The sequence below is a fragment of the Panthera pardus genome, unplaced genomic scaffold, assembly GCF_024362965.1.
Source record: "Panthera pardus isolate Hobbes unplaced genomic scaffold, ASM2436296v1 HiC_scaffold_18, whole genome shotgun sequence".
Taxonomy (NCBI): domain Eukaryota; kingdom Metazoa; phylum Chordata; class Mammalia; order Carnivora; family Felidae; genus Panthera; species Panthera pardus.
Genome location: NW_026526743.1, coordinates 7,051,775 through 7,072,939, shown reverse-complemented (window position 1 = coordinate 7,072,939; position 21,165 = coordinate 7,051,775). Strand labels below are relative to the sequence as shown.

The 21,165-nt window shown below is 50.9% G+C and overlaps 1 protein-coding gene across 9 annotated transcripts; it reads right to left on the bottom strand.

The window, feature by feature from the left end:
* Positions 1 to 1,340: 1,340 nt before the first annotated feature.
* Positions 1,341 to 18,615, bottom strand: LOC109259254 (leukocyte immunoglobulin-like receptor subfamily A member 5). 9 transcript variants are annotated; one of them, XM_019436726.2, is made up of 11 exons: positions 18,418 to 18,615; positions 18,073 to 18,253; positions 17,880 to 17,915; positions 17,414 to 17,698; positions 16,961 to 17,263; positions 16,604 to 16,654; positions 15,100 to 15,219; positions 12,705 to 12,747; positions 12,576 to 12,613; positions 12,318 to 12,370; positions 10,748 to 11,418 (listed from the first exon to the last, which is right to left on the bottom strand). In XM_019436726.2, the coding sequence occupies exons 2-11, from the start codon at positions 18,104 to 18,106 to the stop codon at positions 11,221 to 11,223; spliced, it is 1,161 nt and encodes a 386-aa protein (XP_019292271.2). In that variant the 5' UTR covers positions 18,107 to 18,253; positions 18,418 to 18,615; the 3' UTR covers positions 10,748 to 11,220. The 9 variants fall into 9 exon arrangements, with proteins under 9 accessions (XP_053761769.1, XP_053761770.1, XP_019292273.2 ...); XM_053905792.1 differs by having other exon boundaries at positions 18,073 to 18,205; XM_053905791.1 differs by lacking the exons at positions 16,604 to 16,654; positions 18,418 to 18,615 and having other exon boundaries at positions 18,073 to 18,213.
* Between the last annotated feature and the right edge of the window lie 2,550 nt (positions 18,616 to 21,165).

The window sequence follows — 21,165 nt, the reverse complement described above, 5'->3', positions numbered from 1 at the left end:
CACGTTATCATACGGTTCAGCGACTCGCAGGGGGAACCACCCCTCCGATCTGGGCTTGGGTTTGTGGGTTTGTTTCTCTCTCACACACTTCCTCTCTCTGACTTTCTCTTTCTGACACATCATCATCTTCTCTCCATCAAAACCTGAGTCATTCCTTTCTCCTCACAGTCTTGTCCCCCAGATATGAGCTCTTCTGGACTGTGGATTCTGTCTCCTGCTTTGCACAAAGCACTAGTTGGAGACAATTAATAATTTTGTTTTGGTTTGTTGGTTTGGTTTTAATGTTTGTTTGTTTATTCATTCTCAGTTGTTGGACATTTGGATTGTTTCACTTTTGCCTTTTGAGTCCTTCTATGAACATACTTGCCTGAGTGTCTGCTTGATTACCTGTATGTAATTCTGTTTTCTCTTTTGATTTTCGTTGTGGTAAGAGCATTTACTATGAGATCTACTCTCTTTACAAATTTCTGTTCCAGGACAATGTTGTGCTTTCTACCAAGGTGGCAGTGGGTGGGATGGGCAGATAATTGGAAACAGACCTATTTGTAGACAGTAGCCCTAATCCAGTGTATTTTGACAAATTATTTCATGAGTCTGAGGTCATCTTTATAAGGGAGGAGATGACCCCTACCTAAGAGTTCTCTGGTAAAGACTCAGCAATAGGGTGTGTGCAGCACCCAGTGCAGACCCTGGCACCTGGGACACATCAGAAAATGCTGATCTGTACTGTCATGTGCAATAACCAGATGGCCTCTGCTCTGTGTGGATCTGGATGCATGGGTGGTGATCTGAATGATCAGACAGGGCTCCAAACTAGGCTCATGCTCTACACTCACCACACTGGTATTTGAACGTGGGGTACTGCCTCTTCATTTTCTTTCTTTCTTTGGAAAATGCATCTTTCCTTTTTAAAGTTTACTTATTTAAATTCAAGTTAGTTAACATAGAGTGTAGTATTGGTTTCAGGAGTAGAACCCAGTGATTCATCTCTTACATACGACACCCAGTGTTCATCCCAACAAGTACCCTCTTTAGTGCCCATCACCCATCTAGCCCATCTCCCCTCCCACCCCCACCTCCCCTCCAGTGACCCTTAGATTGTTCTCTGTATTTAAAAGTCTCTTATAGTTTGTCTCCCTGTCTGCCTGTTCATTTTCTATGCTGCCCCACAAATCATGTAGGTGACCGTGCCTCTACAGTTTGCTTTGTCTTTGATTAGCTCATGTTAGTTCACTGCTTTTTTGTTAAGTCTCTGTGAGTGGAGTGCAAAAGAGGAAATCTTTGTACCAGGACTGAGCAAGGGACCAAATTTACATAAATTAAAGGTGAAGGCAGACAGGGAGGATGCTGAGTTAATTTATTGCAGATTGCTGTGTATGTTTGTGTAGAGGTAAACTTTTCTGTCTGTCTTTCCATTTATAATCAATCCTGAATCCATCCATCCTGCTAGGAATCTATACAAAAGTCAACTAGATTTCACACAATGCACCAAGCATGAATACTAAAGTATGTGCTAAATTCACATGGATTCCGTTCTCTGATCATTACTAGTCCTGGGAATGTTATGGGTGTCAAATAAATAATGACGAAAGATATATACTTGACCACTAGGTCGTGTGGTATGTGGAATAAGTCCTTGGAGGTTGGAGGTGATGTCACAGAGGATGAGGACTGGTCTGGGCAACATGGAATGTTGACAGTTCCCACAGCACATGCCTCACATACTCTTCCAGAAATTCCTGGGCACATAAGATGTGCTTCCCAGACTCTGTCATTCTGATCGTTGCATTGTTCTCTCTTGAGTTTACCTCCTGGATGCATCTTGGATTCCTCTCTGACTGTAGTGATCCTGAAATAGCAGAATCCCGAGGATAACCAGGATCAAGCCAGCCATGACCATGCGGATGAGATTCTCTACTGTGTAATCTTTGGGGTGGGACGCTAGGAATTGAGGACAAAGTGGTCACTGAGGTCAGGGGAGACCCAAATCAGCCCAGATCCTGTATGTCCACCCAGGGTGCCCGCCTCCCCTTGACAGGACTTCACGCTCCATGCCACTTCCATAACTGAGACTTTCTCCTACTCACCAGTGTTGTGGTCTGACTTGTTTTGTGATGGGCTGATGGTGTCAGCTGCTCCTGAGAGCCAAAAAAAAAGTGGAGAAAGATGAATTTCTGATGAGACTTAAACTTGTCCCCCAGGCTGCGTCTTCTCGTACCTCCCCTTGTTCTCATGCTATAACTTCTTATGCAGTCATTAATTGATACTTTCTCTGTTATAGAAGGATCCTCTCTGTTCTAAATGGATTATTTCAGTCTCCCTGTCTTTTTTGAATTTAGACTTTGCTTCTGAGTTGGTTTGGAGCAGAGTCTTCCTGTGTCCCCCTAGCTCAGAATTTAGTGAGATAAATCATCTCTCAATACAGAAGTACTTGGGCTCTTGTATTCTCTGTGTTTATTCTGAGCACCTAAGCTACCTCTTGTGGATAGGAGAACTTGTATTTTCAACAATTCAGGACCTAGTGTCCATGAAACGGGTTGGTCACAAATATATATATATATATATATATATATATATATATATATATAGAGAGAGAGAGAGAGAGAGAGAGAGAGAGAGAGAGAGAGAGAGAGAATTCAATGCATACAACATAGGTTGTGTTAGTTACTTGAAATGCCCTAGGTAGGAAGGAGACATGTCTGAACAATGTCAGGGTGAGGGTCGCACTTGGAGAGGACATTTAAGTTGATTCCTGAATAGGAGAAAGAGGCTGAGAGGAGCAATGTGAAGACCCAGAGAAGATGTGTGTAGAGAGCAGGTCCCCAGAAAGATCTAAGCACGCTCTTCAGAAGTAATGAATCCACGTTTGTTGTTGTAGGAGGATCCCAGAGGAGAATAGGGAGTCAGGGTGGGGGGGAGGGCCCTGGTGCATGGAAGATGGGCCAGGTGTGGCAGGATAGATGAGGGATGCTGCATCATCAGCAACATCATCATCATCATCATCATCACCACCACCATCATTATCGGCAGCATCTTCATCACCACCGTTACCATCATCATCCCCATTATCATCATCACCACCACCATCATCAATATTATCACCATCGTCATCACCACTGTCCTCCTCCTCTTCTTCTTCCTTCTCCTCCTCCTCACTGTCTCTAACTCTGTTTGTCAATCATAACTCTGAAAACTAATGTAAGATTTCAAGGTAGAACACTAGTCATTTGATTTTTATCTTCAAAAACCATCTCTCTCCTCTCCATATAAATGTCCAGAACCAAGGATGTCACACTTCTGGTCTCAAAGCCATAAAGAGCAGAGAAAATCAGTTTTGTTATAAAACTGGTGAGCACAAAATTAGGTAATCCTGCAAACCTATTTCAATCCATTTCACATAATATGCAACAAGATAAAAAAAAAAACAAAAAAAATGCAACAAGATAAAAAATTATAGATCAGGCTAATTATAAATCTCCATGTGAAAATTCTACATAAGCTTATAGAATTCACAGAGTATGAATGAAGAATACACATCATTCAGTGGGCTAGTATGCAAATCTTTGGTACCAAGAAGTCTTTCAAATGTATTTCACTGGGGCTATAAATTTAAAAGAATAAGCCTGGAGTTGTACAAGCCCAGAAATAATTCCTAATTTATACTGAGTAAAGAATTTTTTCTGAAGCACCTGGGTGGCTCAGTTGGCTAAGCTTCTGACCTTGGCTCGGGTCATGATCTCATGGTTCACAGGTTTGAGCTCTGGGTCAGGCTCTGTGCTGACAGCTAGGAGCCTGGAGCCTGCTTTGGATTCTGTGTCTCCCTCTCTCTGCCCCTCCCCCACTCGTGCTCTGTGTTTCTCTTTCTCAAAAATAAATAAACATTCGGAAAAAAAAGATTTTTTTTTCTAATGAAACCTGAATGTAACAGAAAAATAGACTGAAATGGACAGGTTAGTATCACTATATGTATAAATATATAGATGTTTTATGTTTGCCTTAAAATAATTAGGGCTATCAATGAAGATATTTTCTTAAAGCAACACTGAGTTTTGTATTAATGTCTTACATTGTCATCATTATTATAAGGTATTTGCTGTAAGTAAAGTTGGTGCACAATCTGGAAATAAAGAGGTAAGTTTCTTTTTTTTGAGTTTGATAAAATTATTATCAGTAAATCAAAGCAGATCAATTGTAAAGCAACTGAAAGGTGGAGAATCTGTACTAAGTTAATAGAATCATAGAATATAAAACTAATTTAACCAAACCAGTATCATTTTGTATATACTTAACTATTATTTAGAAAGTATAAAGAAAAAAATCATACTTATAAATGAATAAACTAGTTGAACAACTTTTAAGCTTTGAGTGTAGACAAAATAATGAATAAAACGTTAGAATGTATCTGCATCATTTATAAACCTCATTTCTAAGCATTTGTATAAAAGAAAACTTTATAAGGGCAGCAGAGTGGTGCCCACAGGTGGGGATACTTCTCTTTAGGGGATTGTCTCGTGGGGGCTCCACCTGCACCCACAGCAATTTCCACCTTGGCCTGAGCAGCTCCAGTCATGATGTGAGAGGGCTCAGGTGTGGGTGGTCTGCCCTCTATGACTGTCCCAGATCCCCACCTCCACCAGCCCAGCATCCTCACTGTGCTCCAAGTCAGGCCTGGACACCAAGCGCTGCCAACCCACCCCCTCTCCATCCTGTATCCCACACATTCTCCACACCTGGCTGGAGGCCTAAGGATTGCGGTGACAAGGGCTGGGTGGCTTTTAGGAGAAACTCCCACGGTTTTGTGTGAGATGAGGAGGAACTGAGACGCTAAATCGATGGGGATTTCTGTTCTCCATCGTACTGGGACTTCCTCTTGCTCTGCTGAGACCCAGGCCAGATGCACAAAATCACATGTACCTGCATCCCCCACACCTTTCTGAACCTTCCCACGTCTGAGTTCCGGGGAGAGGCAGGACAGTGGGAGGCCAGAAATGGGATCACTGCTGTCAGCCCCCCCTCTTCAGACAGGGAACACCTTTCTTAGAAGCTCCACCTCTCGGGAGAGCTGAGCCCACGAAGACTCAGCCCCACAGGGCATCCTTGTCTGTCCTACCTGCCTCCCAGTTGAGCAGCTACCCTGCCCCTGCCCCTGGCTAGCAGCCAACACCCTGCTTCTGAGCCAGAGACACCAGGAGGTAAGTGGGTGGGACCTCTGCCTTGTAACCTCAGTCTGACCTCATTTCCTCTCAGGGTCGAGGGATCTAAGTCCATGCCTCTCTCTCCTCAGCCCTGTCTGAGACTGCAGGGGTGGCGATTCCCCTGGTGGGAGGTCCCGCCTATCCCAGCTCTCCTGGGTGGACCCTCCTCTGTGGAACTGCCCCTTGTGATAGTCCTATTGCATCCTGTCTCAGAATTTCCTGTAGACAGCATCCTGAGCTGGCCTTTTCTGCCCAGAGAGGACAGCAACAGGGAGGGACTCCTCACCTAGGACCAGGGTCCTGCCGCGAATCACCATCTCAGGGAGCACTGAGACCCCTCTTCACCCCATACCTCATAATCAAAGGACAGGGAGGTGAGGTGGTGCTGCTCCCCTAGCTGGGCCCTCACCCTCTCCCTCTGCCATGACCACCCCAGCCCTCCTCCCCCCCGCCTCAGAGACCCTGGACCTGGTGGTCACTCTGGCATCTCTGAAACACAGGAAGGAAAGCCCTTAGACAGATGCCACTGTGACTCACCAGCTGTTGAGCTGGGATCTGTGGGTGGGGGGCTGGGGCCTCCAGAGGTTCCTGAGGAAAAAGGCAGTAGTTGAGTAGGGGACTGAGGCTTCCCTTAGAGACCCCATCTCTGCTCAGTCTTCTCCCTCATATGCCCCATGACCCAGCCTCAGAGCCCCTGGACATATGTAGTCACCCAGGCACCTCTACTGGAATCTCAGTTCCCCCGAGACACAAGATTGTTTCTGAGTATCTGAGGGGGTGTTAGATCCTCTGAGGGGCTCTCAGAACTGATCTTGGGTGATCTGTGCCCAGAAGGAGCACAAACAGCCCAGTAGCACAACAATCTTGAGTTGGATCCTGTGGGGGGGTGGTTGGGGTTAATCCAGGAGTCCCCATCTCACTCAGACTTCTTCTACACCTGCCCTGTGGCCTCCCCATGACCCTCCCGCTGCTCACCTGGCATCTTTAGACCCAGGAGAAGGACAAAGGGTGGGCAGGTGTGAGAGGGTTTCTGTTGACCTACTGAGGGGCAGATCTCCCTTTGAGTGACCCTCTTTGGAGCGCCCCCCCGCCATGGCTCCCATCCCAGCCCAGGTAACTCTTGAGGACAGAGCCCTGAATAGATCATCAGGACACAGAGGGCATAGGGCCGGACTCCCTCACCTGAGACCAGGAGCTCCAGGGGATCACTGGAGAGTGACCATATGTGGGGGGTGTTTCTGAAATAGCCATAGCATCTGAAGGTCCACCTGAGCCTGGGGGTTATGGGGCCCACAGGAAACAGGGCCTGGAACTGCCCACTGGTGGGTCGCTGGGAGTCGAGGGTCCAGGCGAGTCTGGGTTCTCCTTCCTTCATCAGGATGAACCTATGGAATCCCATCCATGAGGTGCACTGGAGGGTCACCTTCCCTCCTGAAGTCACCATGGGGTTGGGCAGGGCTGAGAGAGTGGGTTTGCCATGGAATCCTAGGAAAGGAGGAAGGGACACGTTAAATAGGACCCAGATCCCCCCACAGTATCCCCAGGGCTGGGCTGTGAGAGGGAGACACTCAGAGAAGACCCCCTCCCTGAGGGCAAAGCCTGGGGCAGGGACCCTGAGGGGGCTCGCACCTGTCACCACCAGCTCCAGGGGGTCACTGCGCTCTGACAAGCCAGCGGGGCTCCAATAGGAACAGTGATATTGGCCTGCATACTGCTCTGTCATGTATATGATGGAGAACTTGGCCTTGTCCCTGGGCTCCACTGCGGGTTGTCTGTCCCAGGGCACTGAGTGTCCATCTTTATCCAGATAGAACTCCGCGGCCTCCAGGGTCCCCTGACACCAAATGGTCACAGTGCTACCCCAAGGGACCACAGAGCTTGGCTCAGCCCAGATGGAGGGTGTGGGGAGGGTCCCTGGAAGGAAACAGAGGCTGTATCACAAGACCTTCCCCACCCTCAGTTCTTAGCTCAGCCCCAAACCCCCAGACGTCCCCTCTCCATCCGCCCAGAACTGCTGTCCTCCATTCCCAGCTGCCTGGTGGGTGACCCCTGTCCCCAGTAAGGAGGTGGGATGGGACACCTGGGGACACACTCACCTGCCTGCACTTGGGTCCTGGGTTCCACACTCAGCCCTGGAAGAGAGTCCCTGTGAGAGGATGGCCCCGAATCCTGAGCAGAACCCCTCCTCCCCATAAGCCTCTTGTGCCTGGGGTCTCTGAAACCCCAGGGCCTGGCTGTGATGTGGGTCCCTCCCAGATTAGGGCATCCCCTCCCCTCCTGAGATCTCACCGAGGAGGAGCAGGGCAGTGAGGGTGGGGGTCATGGCGTCTCTGCCTCTGGCCCCAGCTGTGCAGACGGAGGGACCTCAGTACCCGCAGGACAGACAGAAGCACAGGGTGTGGCCACTTGGGGGCTGGTCTGCCTGGTCATGGGTTGTCACGTCAGCAGCCCCACAGGAAGGGGAACAGCCTGTTTCCAGGGGACCAACTCTGATGTCCATGATGGTGCAGCAAGTGGACCCAAGGCTTCTTGAGATGTCCCATCCAGGTGAGGAGATCAGGGCACATCCTTCCCTCCCAGAGCCTCCCCTACGGGTTCTCCTTCATTCTCAGCACATCCCTGAGGGTCCTCACCTCCCACGGGGTCCCCAGGCCCCAGAGATGCTGCAGGGGGTGTGGGTCCGGCTCCTTTGCAGCCTCATGTCAGTGCAAACACAGCTGTAACATTTCTGCATGGCTCAGGTCAAGGTCACCGTGGTGATGCACACAGAGGAGAAATATAGCGAAATAGAGAAGGAAGTAAGATTTCACTCTTGGCCCCAGATTTGGGTTTTCTTTCTATGTCAGCATTCATGGACTTCTCTATTTCCCTGTGACAGCGTCCATGCCTCAAGCATGGAAACACGCCTGTGAGTCCCTCCTGGTTCCTCAGTGCCCCTTGCCTCTGGGGCAGATCCCTCCTCCCCATTCTGGGGGCCTGCCTATAAGATTTAGGGGACAATGCTTAGATTAAGTCCCCAATTTGTTGGGGAGAATTCTTTATTGAAATATTTGTCTCCTCCCCATTATGCATGTGAACTGAGCAGTAATGTAATTAGATATTTCCCCCCATTTTTTAAGTTATTTTATATCTAAGCGTACGTGGGAGGCCAAAGTGTGATATTCTTGTTACGAAATGTACGGGAATGCATTTGCTATAAAAATGTCTATACCAATGGTGTTTGTCATCCATAATTGTTTGGAGGCGCTCACAGTAAAGTTTGCTGGGCCCGGAGTGAGTTTTGTGGGATAATTTTAACCGGCAGTGTAACTGATTTAAAAGCTCAAAGGTGGGCATCCGGGTGGCTCGGTGGGTTAAGCGTCCGACTTCGGCTCAGGTCATGATCTCACGGTTCATGGGTTCGAGCCCCGTGTCGGGCTCTGTGCTGACAGCTCGGAGCCTGGAGCCTGCTTCGGATTCTGTGTCTCCCTCTCTCTCTGCCCCTCCCTTGCTCTCTCTCTTAAAAATAAATAAACATTTAAAAAGAGAAAAGAAGAGGCCCAGAGAGCGCTCTCTCCGGCTCTCTCTATGTGCTCACAGCGAGCAAAGGCCAGGCAAGCACGCAGCAAGAAGGGGCTCCCTGCAACCCCAGCAGACAGCCCAAACCAGACAGCAGCCGTGCTGGCATCTTCCCTGAAACTTCCGTAGCTTAAACCACCCAGTCTGTGATCTTTGTTAACAGAAGCCGGAACAGACGAATGCAGATTTCAGTACCAAGAAGTGCCGTGCTGTGGGAACAAATATCCAAAATGCGGAAGCAGCGGGGGGCACCTGGGCAGCTCAGTCCGTTGGGCGCCCAACTCTTGGTTTCCGGCCCTGGTCATGATCTCTCTGTTTGTGGGATCAAGCCCTGGTTGGGGCTCTGTGCTGACAGCGTGGAGCCTGTTTGGGATTCTCTCTCTCTCTCTCTCTCTCTCTCTCTCTCTGCTCCTCCCCCACTCACGCTTGAGCCCTCTCTCAAAATGAATAACTACAACTTAAAAAAGAAAAAAAGATGCGGAGAACCTTTGAGAGTGACAACAGAAAGAGGCTGGAGTTGTTTAGAAATGCCAAACACAAGTATGGGCGGGAAAGTCCGTTCGGGCAGGACCTCGGGCCAAAATGAAGAACGAGGCACTGGATCGTGGGGACAAACGTGACCCCTGTTTGAAAGCGGCAAAGAACGTGGCTGAGCTGTGTCTTGACGTTTGTGGAGCACAGGGCAAGCGCCCCACACGGTCGCATGTTTCGCTGAGGAGACGCCTAAGCAAAGGGTTGGCGTGTGCCCAGAGCAACGCGGGTGGGGGCCCCCCTGAGACTCCAGAGCGGGGAGGTGGATGGAGGCACAGACTGTTGAGTCAGAGGACACAGAACAAAGAGCGGGAAGACTGTCCGACAGATGAGAGACAGGAGCCAACATTAAGGGACTGTAGGAGCGGACGTGCGGCCAGGGGACTGTCCCCTGGGACAGCGGGAATGAAAGCCGTCAAGTCTTCTCAGACTCTACCAGATGGGACGGTGGGCTTGTCTACAAACGTGTGCTGGTTTTCCAGAAGAGGGAAGAATGTCCCCCAAAGGCAATTCAGAGATCAGGCTGGCTCCTTGGTTTCAGTTTGGAAACTGCCTCAGTTTCCACAGGGCAGGCCCTGCGCAGAGCCTTGGGGGTCCTCACCCAGAAGGACCACGCAGCTGTGCACCACGGAGGTGGCGCCGTGCCACGGAGGGCCTGGCGGGCAGAGCCTGGAGCCCAAGAGGGTTATCCTGGAGCCTGCCGATCTATGGAAGCTGCGTTGCTGCATTTCGAACACTGTCACCTCTGTCTTCTTTCTTATCGCTTCCTCAGGGAATGGGAATTCTCTCTCCTACCCCTGCCCCGGCTTTGTACTCTGGAGGCACATCACTTGTCTGGTTCACGGGTTCACACCTGCAGAGGAATTCTGCCTTAGAAGGAGCCATACCCCGAAGGAAGCTCCCCCATATCTGATTTGTAAGATATTTGGATGCAACTCTGGATGTTAGATTTGACTGTCGATGCTGGAATGAGTGTAGATTTGGGGGAGGGGCGGGCTGTAGGGATGGAATGAATGCACTTTGCGTGGGAGAAGGACGTGAATCCTGGGGGAGGGACACAGGGTGGAATGAAACGGTCTGGGTATCTATGTCCCTCCCCCCGCCAGAAATTCATGTTGAAGCCTTAACTCCCAGTGTGGTTGTGTTTGGAGAGGGGGCCTCTAAGGAATAATGAAGGTGGGTGAGATCATAAGGGTGGGCGGTCAAAGAAGGTAAGTGACCCTATAAGAAGAAACAGGAGGGCTCTCTCTCTTTCCCTCACACACCCACCGAGGAAAGGCCACACGAGCAGCCGTCCGTCAGCCGTGCGGAGAACCCTCGAAGGACACCAGACCACCAAACATGTCAGCACCTTGGGCTTGGGCTTCCGGACTCCAGAATTATGAAGAAATACATTTCTGTTGTTTAACGACACCGCCTCCCCCGTCTATGGTATCTTATTACAGCAGCCCAAGCTCACACAATTGATTGTTCTCTTTTTTATTCTTTGTGATCAGCATAAGGTCTTCTGATTTTCACCCACTGCCATGGGATGAATTTGCTATCCTTTCTCTAGCTCCCATAGAACATTGCCTGCGTTGTTGACTTTCAGGCTCTCTTCTCTTGGCACTAATTACATTCAGGCACTGACTTTCCCCATTTCGTCTTGGCATACGGCATTTACATTACCATTTAGGTAAAACTATGCGTTGATGTAGAATTTTTGCATTGTCATGGGAGTAAAAAAAAAAAAAAAAGAAGTCCTATCTTCATCTGTGGCTGGCTTCTCTTGTCCACTGGGTATTTAGAAGTGTTTTCTTTTCTTTCTAAAAATTTGGAGCTGATATTTCTCTTCATCTGGCGAATTAGATGACTTCTGAAGCTCTAGGATATCCTGCTCCCATATGAGAGGTCTCCAGGTGCAGGGGGTATTAGCTGAGTGTCCTTGGGGGCAGCCTCACTGCGTCCTGGGGTTCCTGCAGTCCCCTCCCTGGAGTGTGGGGTGTGCGTCCTTCCTGGCCAGAGTGGCATACATGACGGGCTCTGCGGGCAGCTCCCCTGCCCGTGAGGAAGGGGGTGCACTTGTCTCCTGTTCAAGATTCAGGCTGTTCAGCTGGGCATAGGTCACATCCTGGGGGTCTTCAGATGCCGCAGCCTGGAGGGCGGGGAGTGGGAGTCAGGTATGTGACAGGTGGGGGAGCCGGGGTGCCAGGAGCAGCAAGAACCCACCTGACTGTTCTCTCCCACTTGTCTGTCCAACAATCCCTCCCAAGGGGGAAGGAAGAGTGGCCACCCCCACCCCTGAGTGGTTCCCCTGGGGCACAGTCACTCCCCTGGGGGACTCACTGTCACGGTTCTGCTGTGGGATCCGGGGACGGCGGGGGGGGGGCGTGGAACTCGTCCACTATGTCCTTCCTCACTTACCTGTCCACCTAGATGCCAGAGTTAATTTTAAAACATAAATCGGATGAGGGCGCCTGGGTGGCTCAGTTGGCTGAGCGTTGGACTTCAGCTCAGGTCATGATCTCATGGTTCGTGAGTTCGAGCCCCACGTCGGGCTCTGTGCTGACAAGCTTACAGCCTGGAGCCTGCTTCGGATTCTGTGTCTCCCTCTCTCTCTGCCCCTCCCCCGCTCACACTCTGTATTTCTCTCTCTCCAAAATAAATAAACATGAAAAAAAAAAAAAACCCCAAACCATAAATTGGATCATGTGAATCCCTGGCTTGGGTACTTTTGCACTCATGTGACCTCAAGTAGGGTCTCAATCCTCACAATCACTATTGTGCAGTGCACAAACTATACAACCATCCCTGGCAGCACTACCATTATGGACAACCAGCAGTTAAAAGGAGACCGAGAAGAAGGGGCCCACGTGACGTCAGAAAAAAGCCACTGAGAAGTGGTGTCCCAGCAGCCTGTGTGTATCACCTTTCAAGAGGAAGGGTGAGGTCAGATGCTGCTGAGTTGAGGGATAGGAAGCTGGAGAGGCAGCCCATGGATTTAGCTAATTAACAAGGCTGTGCTGGGGGCCCTGGACAGGAGCTGGGGCTCACCCAACTGTCCATCTGTCTGTCTTCCTCAGGTTGGGACTCTCTCACCTCAGCATCTGGAGAATGAGAAGATTCTATTTCATGCCAAGATTCCCGAAACCCTGCAGTCCCACACGCCCCTCCCACCCTCAGATAGGGAGACCGAGGCCCGACAGGGGGCAGGGATGTACCTGGAATCACACAGATTTGGCGGTTTTCATGCGAAGCCCAGAACCTGTCCCGACCCCTCCTCCTAGCCCTTTCTCCCTCCTTCCCAGTTACCCTGCTTCTCCTCCTGGACAGGAGCCACGGAGTCGGAGCTGAGGGGAGGAAAACAGGGGCATTAGGCAGCAGTGAAGCGGCTACAGGCAGAGGTGGGAGGTTGGGGGAGGATCTTTGGGGAGAAATTACCTTTTCTGCAGGGCTCTGGTCTCAGCCTCAGGATGCAGAGCACCTGCACAAAATTAGAAATTCGCTTCTAACCCACCCCAGAACCTGGCCCCCGGGGCTGCATTAGGATCTCAGAGATCTGAGTCCTGACAAGGTTATACAGCCGCCACCATCAATCTGGGATTCAGGGCCAACACGAAACCAAACACAAAACACGCAAAACACACTAAACTCTAACACACAAAATGTGCATGGATGATTCAAATACATTTTCTTTTTCTAAAACTGAAAGAACATCTTTAAAAGTCTTGGGGCGCCTGGGTGGCGCAGTCGGTTAAGCGTCCGACTTCAGCCGGGTCACGATCTCGTGGTCCGTGAGTTCGAGCCCCGCATCGGGCTCTGGGCTGATGGCTCGGAGCCTGGAGCCTGTTTCCGATTCTGTGTCTCCCTCTCTCTCTGCCCCTCCCCCGTTCATGCTCTGTCACTCTCTGTCCCAAAAATAAAAAAAAAATATAAAAAAAAAAAAAAAAGTCTAGGTCTGGGGCGCCTGGGTGGCTCAGTTAGGCAGTTGCCTCTTGGTTTTGGCTCAGTTCATGATCTCATCGTTTGTGGGTTCGAGCCCCGTGTCGGGCTCTGTACTGAGAGTGCAAAGCCCGCTTGGGATTCTCTCTCTCCCTCTCTCTCTGCCCCTCCCCTGCTCTCACTCTCTCAAAATAAATGGATAAACATTAAACATATTTTAATAAAATAAAATAAAAGTCTGTGTCTGTTCTTGAGGCGCCTGGGTGGCTCAGTCGGTTAAGTATCTGACTTCAGCTCGGGCCACGATCTCACGGTTTGAGAGTTCGAGCCCCGCGTCGGGCTCTGTGCTGACAGTTCAGAGCCTGGAGCCTGCTTCGGATTCTCTGTCTCCCTCGCTCTCTGCCCCTCCCCCACTCACGCTCTGTCTCTCTCTGTCTCAGAAATAAATGAACATTAAAGTGTTCCCTCTGCCCCCATGCATTCACTAATTTACTCTATAAACTAGTAGATTTCCGTTATATTCAGTGCATTGTAATCCAATACTTGGATGCTCAGATTATTCTAGAGTTTTCCAAAGGGAGTTCCTTCCAGCTGGCTCCTGGGTCATTCTGCCCTGTCTCCATCATTCTTTGCGAATGTTTGCACTTTCTGGCACACTGAGATGCCCCAGCAGCCTCCAGTAGTCCCCCTGTCCCAACCTGGAATAAAGAGTTTCTCCGATGAAACCTAATTCCTTCTTTTTACGAAACATTTTAAAGTCGATTTGTTTATTTTGAGAGAGAGAGAGGCAGAGAGAGAAAGAATCCCAAGCAGCCTCCACGCTGTTAGTGCGGACAGGGTTGAACCCACGAACCGTGAGATCATGACCTGAGCCTGTATCAAGAGTCAGACGCTAGGGGCGCCTGGGTGGCTCAGTCGGTTAAGCATCCGACTTCAGCTCAGGTCGTGATTTCGCGGTCCGTGAGTTCGAGCCCTGCGTCGGGCTCTTTGCTGATGGCTCAGAGCCTGGAGCCTGTTTAGGATTCTGTGTCTCCCCCTCTATGACCCTCCCCTGTTCATGCTCTGTCTCTCTCTGTCTCAAAAATAAATAAACGTTAAAAAAAATTAAAAAAAAAAAAAGTCAGATGCTAAACTGAGCCACCCAGGAGCCCCTTCCCCCCATTCCTTTTACTACAGGGCAGTATATAAAAGCCAGAACCTGGATGGTTGTTTGTTGTCAGTGTCTAGGTTTTATTGGTGGACATAGCTGGGACATACGTGTGCGTGTGTGTGTGTGTGTGTGCGCGCGCACCCGACAACCAACACACCCATACAGTTGTTTTGTGTCCGTCGATGTGTAAGTATATCTCTTAGTGAGGTCACACTGACACTTCCAATTCCGGTATGACAGCTCAGAGTTTTTTGTAGCCACCTGCCTTTGCACATTTATAAATCCCTGCAGACCTTGAGCAACTGGGCTCCCTTTATCCCCGACATACTTACATATTTGCTCAAAGCAACTAATCTCCCAACTACTTCTGCATCCTGCTCCCACTCCTCACCGCTGTGACCCCTCCCCCCTGCTCTTGGCCGCAGGGAGACTTCATCCCTCCCAGAGCCCCCCCCCCCATCACCGGCGTGGTTCCTCGGGTGTTGGGTGCAGGTACCCCCATGTGGGACCCCTGCCCTCATAACTGCGCTTCCTGGGAATCCCCATCTCTGTCCCAAGGAGGTTGTGATGGGAAGAGATTCCTAGACATTTTTTTTGTTATTGTTCATTTTGGAGGCTTTTCCAAACTGAACACGTCTTTCTGTTTTGGTGCCATATGTTGGCTGGTGCTCTAAGAAAAGCCACTTCATGTCTTTAGGGTAAGATCTCCCTTCTCAGCTAGACCAGACATCGCCATCCGCTCACCTGACTTGCAGCATTTTCTCTTGTGCCGGAGTCGGAGAAGGAGGAGGAGGACAAGGAGGGCAAGCAGCAAGATTAAGGTCACAGAGGCCCCGATCGCAATTTTCTGGTACTTTTCAAGACCTTGGACACAAGTGATGTCATGAATGAACCAACGATGTCAGTTAACTGAGCACCTACTGTGTGTGGACCCGTGCTGGGGTCTGTGCATTCATTTACCGCTAATCCCCATTATAATCATGCACCAGGGGAAGGCCACCCCGCCTTCACCCATTTCACAGACGAGGAGACCAAGGCTCAGAGCGATCAGTCAGGTGCCTCAAATCCCCCAGCCAGGAAGCGGGTGACAGAGCTGGGATTTGAACCCAGGACTGTGGGCTCCCTGTGCGCTCCCTGTGCGCTCCTCACCCTAATGGACACCTGCTTCAGGCTCTGGGCTCCTACCTTGACTGGGATGGCCTGCTCCATCATCCCCATGTGTCCTGCCCTCTCTTGTAGCCAGAGGTGAACACACCTCCTATTGTCAGAGGCTTTGGGGTGCTCAGAACCGGGCCTGCATGGGACGGACTCCGTGCCTTCCCAGGTCCAGCCAAGACCCGTCCTCCCCGCTGCAGACCTCACACTCACAAGTGGGGCCGGTCTGGGCTTTTCAGCATGCCAGTTCCTGCACACCCCGTGGGTCTGTTCCACGCAGAGGAATGTTATTTCCAAGATCCCACCTAAACCTCTCAGCAAATCCGTGAGGGAGACGGTAGGAGATGCGTTTAGTAAGGAGGGAAGCGGGGACTCAGACAGGGAAAGGACTTGTCCACGGACCCACAGTCTGCAAGTGGCTCATCTGGGATTTACATCCCCTAGAGCCCGACCGCCAAGCCCTTGTTTGTTTCTGTTTGATGCTGATTTCTTTCCATCAGGGCTGCCTGGGTAAGGCCAGGCTGAGCACCACAGGGCTGGCAGAAGAGTACTGGGGACGTCACCAGCATCACTGCTCTGTTCTTCTCTGCACCCTGCAACCCACACTGTGAACCTTCCAATTCTACAGACCTAGGGCAGCGCCCCTACAGGGCCAGAGCGGACATGACCATGAAATCTGAGCCAGGACTCTCCCCTATCACAAATAGAGAAACGGAGGCCCTGATGGAAAGGGACCTGCCCCAAATCACCGTCTCAGGGAGCACTGGGACCTCTCCCCTCAATGGGCCCTACCATGTACATCATAAACCCAGGGCAGGGAGGTGAGGTGGTGAGGCTACCCGAGCTCCTCACTTCAGCCTGGCTCCTGCTCCCCCAGCTGGGCCCCCACCCTCTCCCTCTGCCACGGCCACGCCAGCCCTCCTCTGTTGGGTTGGATCCTGGTGGTCCCCCTGGCATCTTTACTGGACTCCCAGCCCCCTTGGACGCAAGATGGTTTCTGAGCATCTCAGGGGGAGGTAGATCCTCTGAGAGGCTCTCAGACTCCCTGAGATTGTCTGTACTCCTTCTGAGCGAAGAGGCCCCAGTGACTCACTCTCTGTGGAGCCAGGTCCTGTGGGTGGGGGGCTGGGGCCCCCAGAAGTTCCTGGGAAAGAGACAAGAGGAGGGTAGGGGGCTGGAGCTTCCCAGACAGACCCCCTCTAGGCTCAAACTCTTCTGGTGGATCTGCCCTGGAGCCCCGAAAGAACCTCTTGCATCCACCTGGAGCTTCTAGTGATGGGCTTGTAGGAAGGGGTAGGGGTGGGAGGACCCCATGGCCCTCCATTCCTCTGAGGGGTGGATGTCCCTCTGGATGACCCTCCCTTGCAACCCCTCATTCTCAGCCTAGATCGGGGGTGTCCCACACAGAGCCTAGAGGAGACCACAGGAACACTATGGGACAGGTTCTCACCTGAGACCAGGAGCTCCAGGGGTTTACTGGGGTAGGACCACATCTGGGGGGTTTTGCTGAAATAGCCATAGCATCTGAATGTCCACCTGACGTAGGGGGTCACGGGGCCCACAGGAAACAGGGCCTCGAACTGCCCATTAGTGGGTCGCTGGGAGTCGAGGGTCGACGAGGGTCTGGGTTCTCCTTCCTTCCTCAGGACAAACCTGTCAAATTTCTCCCATGAGGCACACTGGAGAGTCACCTTCCCTCCTGAGGTCACAACGGGGCTGGGCAGGGCTGAGAGACGGGGTTTGCCATAGAATCCTAGGAGAGGAGGAGGGGGCGTGTTAAATGGGGCTCAGATTCCACCCCCCACAATACCCCCAGGGCTGGACTGTGAGAGGGAGACACTCTGGGAGCAGACCCCCTCCCTGAGGGCAAAGCCTGGGGCGGGGACCCTGAGGGGGCTCGTACCTGTCACCACCAGCTCCAGGGGGTCACTGCGCTCTGACAAGCCAGCGGGGCTTCGATAGGAACAGTGATATTGGCCTGCATACTGCTCTGTCATGTATATGATGGAGAACTTGGCCGTGTTCCCAGGCTTCTTTGGGAAATGAACATCCCAGAACCCTGAGTGTTCCTCTTTATCCAGAAAGAACACTTGGGCCTCCAGGATTCCCTGACACCAAATGGTCACAGCACTACCCCGGGGGACCACAGAGCCTGGCTCAGCCCAGAGGGAGGGTTTGGGGAGGGTTTCTGGAAGGAAACAGAGGCTGGGTCACAAGACCTTCCCCACCCCCAGTTCCCAGATCAACCCCAAACCCCCAGACGTCCCTCTCCATCCGCCCAGAACTGCTGTTCTCCATTCCCAGCTGACTGGTGGGTGACCCCTGTCCTCAGTGAGGAGGTGGGAAGGGACACCTGGGGACACACTCACCTGCCTGCGCTCGGGTCCTGGGGCCCACACTCAGCCCTGGAAGAGAGTCCCCGTGAGAGGATGGCCCTGAATCCTGAGCAGAACCGCTCCTCCCTGTGAGCTTCCTGTGCCTGGGGTCTCTGAAACCCCAGGGCCTGGCTGTGATGCAGGTCCCTCCCAGACTAGGGCATCCCCTCCCCTCCTGAGATCTCACCGAGGAGGAGCAGGGCCGTGAGGGTGGGGGTCATGGCGTCTCTGCCTCTGGCCCCAGCTGTGCAGGCGGAGGGACCTCAGTGCCCGCAGGACAGACAGAAGCACAGGGTGTGGCCACTTGGGGGCTGGTCTGCCTGGTCATGGGGTTGTCACGTCAGCAGCCCCACAGGAAGGGGAACAACCTGTTTCCAGGGGACCAATTCTGATGTCCATGATGGTGCAGCAAGTGGACCCAAGGCTTCTTGAGATGTCCCATCCAGGTGAGGAGATCAGGGCACATCCTTCCCTCCCAGAGCCTCCCCTACAGGTTCTCCTTCATTCTCAGCACATCCCTGAGGGTCCTCACCTCCCACGGGGTCCCCAGGCCCCAGAGATGCTGCAGGGGGTGTGGGTCCGGCTCCTCTGCAGCCTCATGTCAGTGCAAACACAGCTGTGACATTTCTGCATGGCTCAGGTCAAGGTCACCGTGGTGATGCACACAGAGGAGAAATATAGCGAAATAGAGAAGGAAGTAAGATTTCACTCTTGGCCCCATATTTGGGTTTTCTTTCTATGTCAGCATTCATGGACTTCTCTATTTTCCTGTGTCATCATCCACCTCCACTTCCTGGGAACATGCCCATGAGTCCCTCCTGTCTCTCAGTGCCCCTTGTGTCTGGGGAAGAGTACTCCTTCCCATTCTGGGGCCCTGCATGAAGATGTTTATTTATTTGGGTTAGAGCTCTGATGTTGGAGGACGTGGTAACCTTCATCTAAATATTCATCTATTACCCGGGGTGTCTGGGTGGCTCAGTCAGTTAAGCGTCTGACTTCAGCTCAGGTCATGAGCTCACAGTTTGTGACTTCGAGCCCTGGTTTGGGCTCTGTGCTGACAGCTCAGAGCCTGGAACCTGCTTCGGATTCCGTGTCTCCCCCTCTCTCTGACCCTCCCCCATTAGCACTCTGTGTCTCTCTCTCTCTCAAAAATAAATGAACATTAAAAATATTTTCAAAAAATTAAAGGAGATATTTAATTTTTGATGCAAGAATATGGCTCATGTTACAGAAATATAGGCAATTCTTGAAACAATTAAGAAGTTTCAGAGATGAAAATCCAATAAAATCAATACATTCAAAAAATCCATTCCATTAGGGACGAGGCAGAGCTGAAGAGCCATTTATAAAACTGGAATACAATATTGAAGAAATGTTCCAGAATGCAGCATACAGAGACCACAAAGGGAAATTCAAGATACTTAGGGAATAGAACGAGTAGGGCCAATGTCCTATGTGTTGTGTCGGAAGGAAAGGTGTCAGAGGGCAACCTAGCAACAGCTGAAGAGAGACGATTGAACATTTACAGAGACCAGGAGACAACACCCCACTGAGTGTTAGGATGCATATATTTTTAAATTTTTTTTAACGTTTATTTATTTTTGAGACAGAGAGAGAGACAGAGCATGAACAGGGGAGGGGCAGAGAGAGAGGGAGACACAGAATCCGAAGCAGGCTCCAGGCTCTGAGCTGTCAACATAGAACCCGACATGGGGCTCAAACTCACGGACCATGAGATCATGACCTGAGCCGAAGTCGGACGCTTAACCGACTGAGCCACCCAGGAGCCCCCCCTTTTTTTTAAATTTTTTTTAAAAATTTTTTTATGTTTATTTATTTTTGATACAGAGAGATAGCATGAATAGGGGAGGGTCAGAGAGAGAGAGAGAGGGAGACACAGAATCTGAAGCAGGCTCCAGGCTCTGAGCTGTCAGCACAGAGCCCGACGCGGGGCTTGAACTCACAGATCATGAGATCATGACCTGAGCCAAAGTTGGAGGCTCAACCAACTGAGCCACCCAGACGCCCCTAATTTTTTTTTTAACGTTTATTTATTTTTGAGACAGAGAGAGACAGAGCATGAACAGGAGGATGCATATATTTTTAAATGACGTGCACTGGACCCTTCGTTGTAAATGAAGAAAATGGAGATGCGTTTGAGGGGGTAAGAACTTTGCCAACGTCGTCCCTCTCCAGGTGGCACGGTCAGGGTCTGAAGCAGCCAACGTGGAAAGGGAGAGTGGTGAGTGGGGGCCCACTCAATGCCAGCCAGCCGCAGCCCAAGGGCGCTCTCCACTCCCCACGTGCGAAAACCCACACCTCCCTGCACACCGCGGCCAGATATTTTGTGCAGACTCAGAAAACAAACCGGGGTCTGTGGGCAAGAGAGAAGCCACAAATATGTAGCAAAGCAGAAGAGCGGTTCCAGCAGCCAGCCTGGTGGGTTGCAAGAACCAGAAAGGAAATACAAGCTCACGAATTTCGTAAGAAGGAAGGACAGATGAAAACTATCTCCTGCCTGAAGACAACAACTAAAGATTTACGGAGGTGAGCACCACCTCAGATGCTAAAACGGCCACGCAAAACTCCGAGGACCGTGGGAGTCAAGGACACGCATCACCACCAAAAGATAAGGACAGCCTCCCAGTAACCGAGCTCACGCTTGGACTTTTGCAACACAGCTGACGACGGTTTCAAAACAGCCGCATTAAGGAAACTCATTGGGCTATGGGAACACACAGAAAAATGAAGAAATAAAGAGAGCGATATGTGAACAAAAAGAGAAATTTAACAAAGAGATAGCGGTAGTAGAAAAGAACCAAACACAAATTCTAGACTTGAGGAATTCAGTTAATGAAATTAAAAAAAAAAAAAACAAAAAACTGGGGCTCCTGGGTGGCTCAGTCGGTTGAGCGTCCGACTTCAGCTCAGGTCACAATCGCGATTTGTGGGTTCGAGCCCCGCATCGGGCTCTGTGCTGATGGCTCAGAGCCTGGAGCCTGCTTCGGATTCTGTGTCTCACTCTCTCTCTGCCCCTCCCCCGCTCATGCTCTGTCTCTCTCTCTCTCTCTCTCTCTGTCAAAAATAAATAAACATTAAAAAAAAATTTTTAATGCTCTGGAAACCCTCTGTGGCAGAATGGAATAATTAAGGCTACAGAAAAAGAAGAGAGAGGGAGAGAAGTGGGCAGAAAACTTATGTAAAGAAATAACCGAGAACGAAAGGTTTTCGATGATAGATTCTGTAAGGGTTAAATTGTAGTGTAGTGCTAACCTGTAGC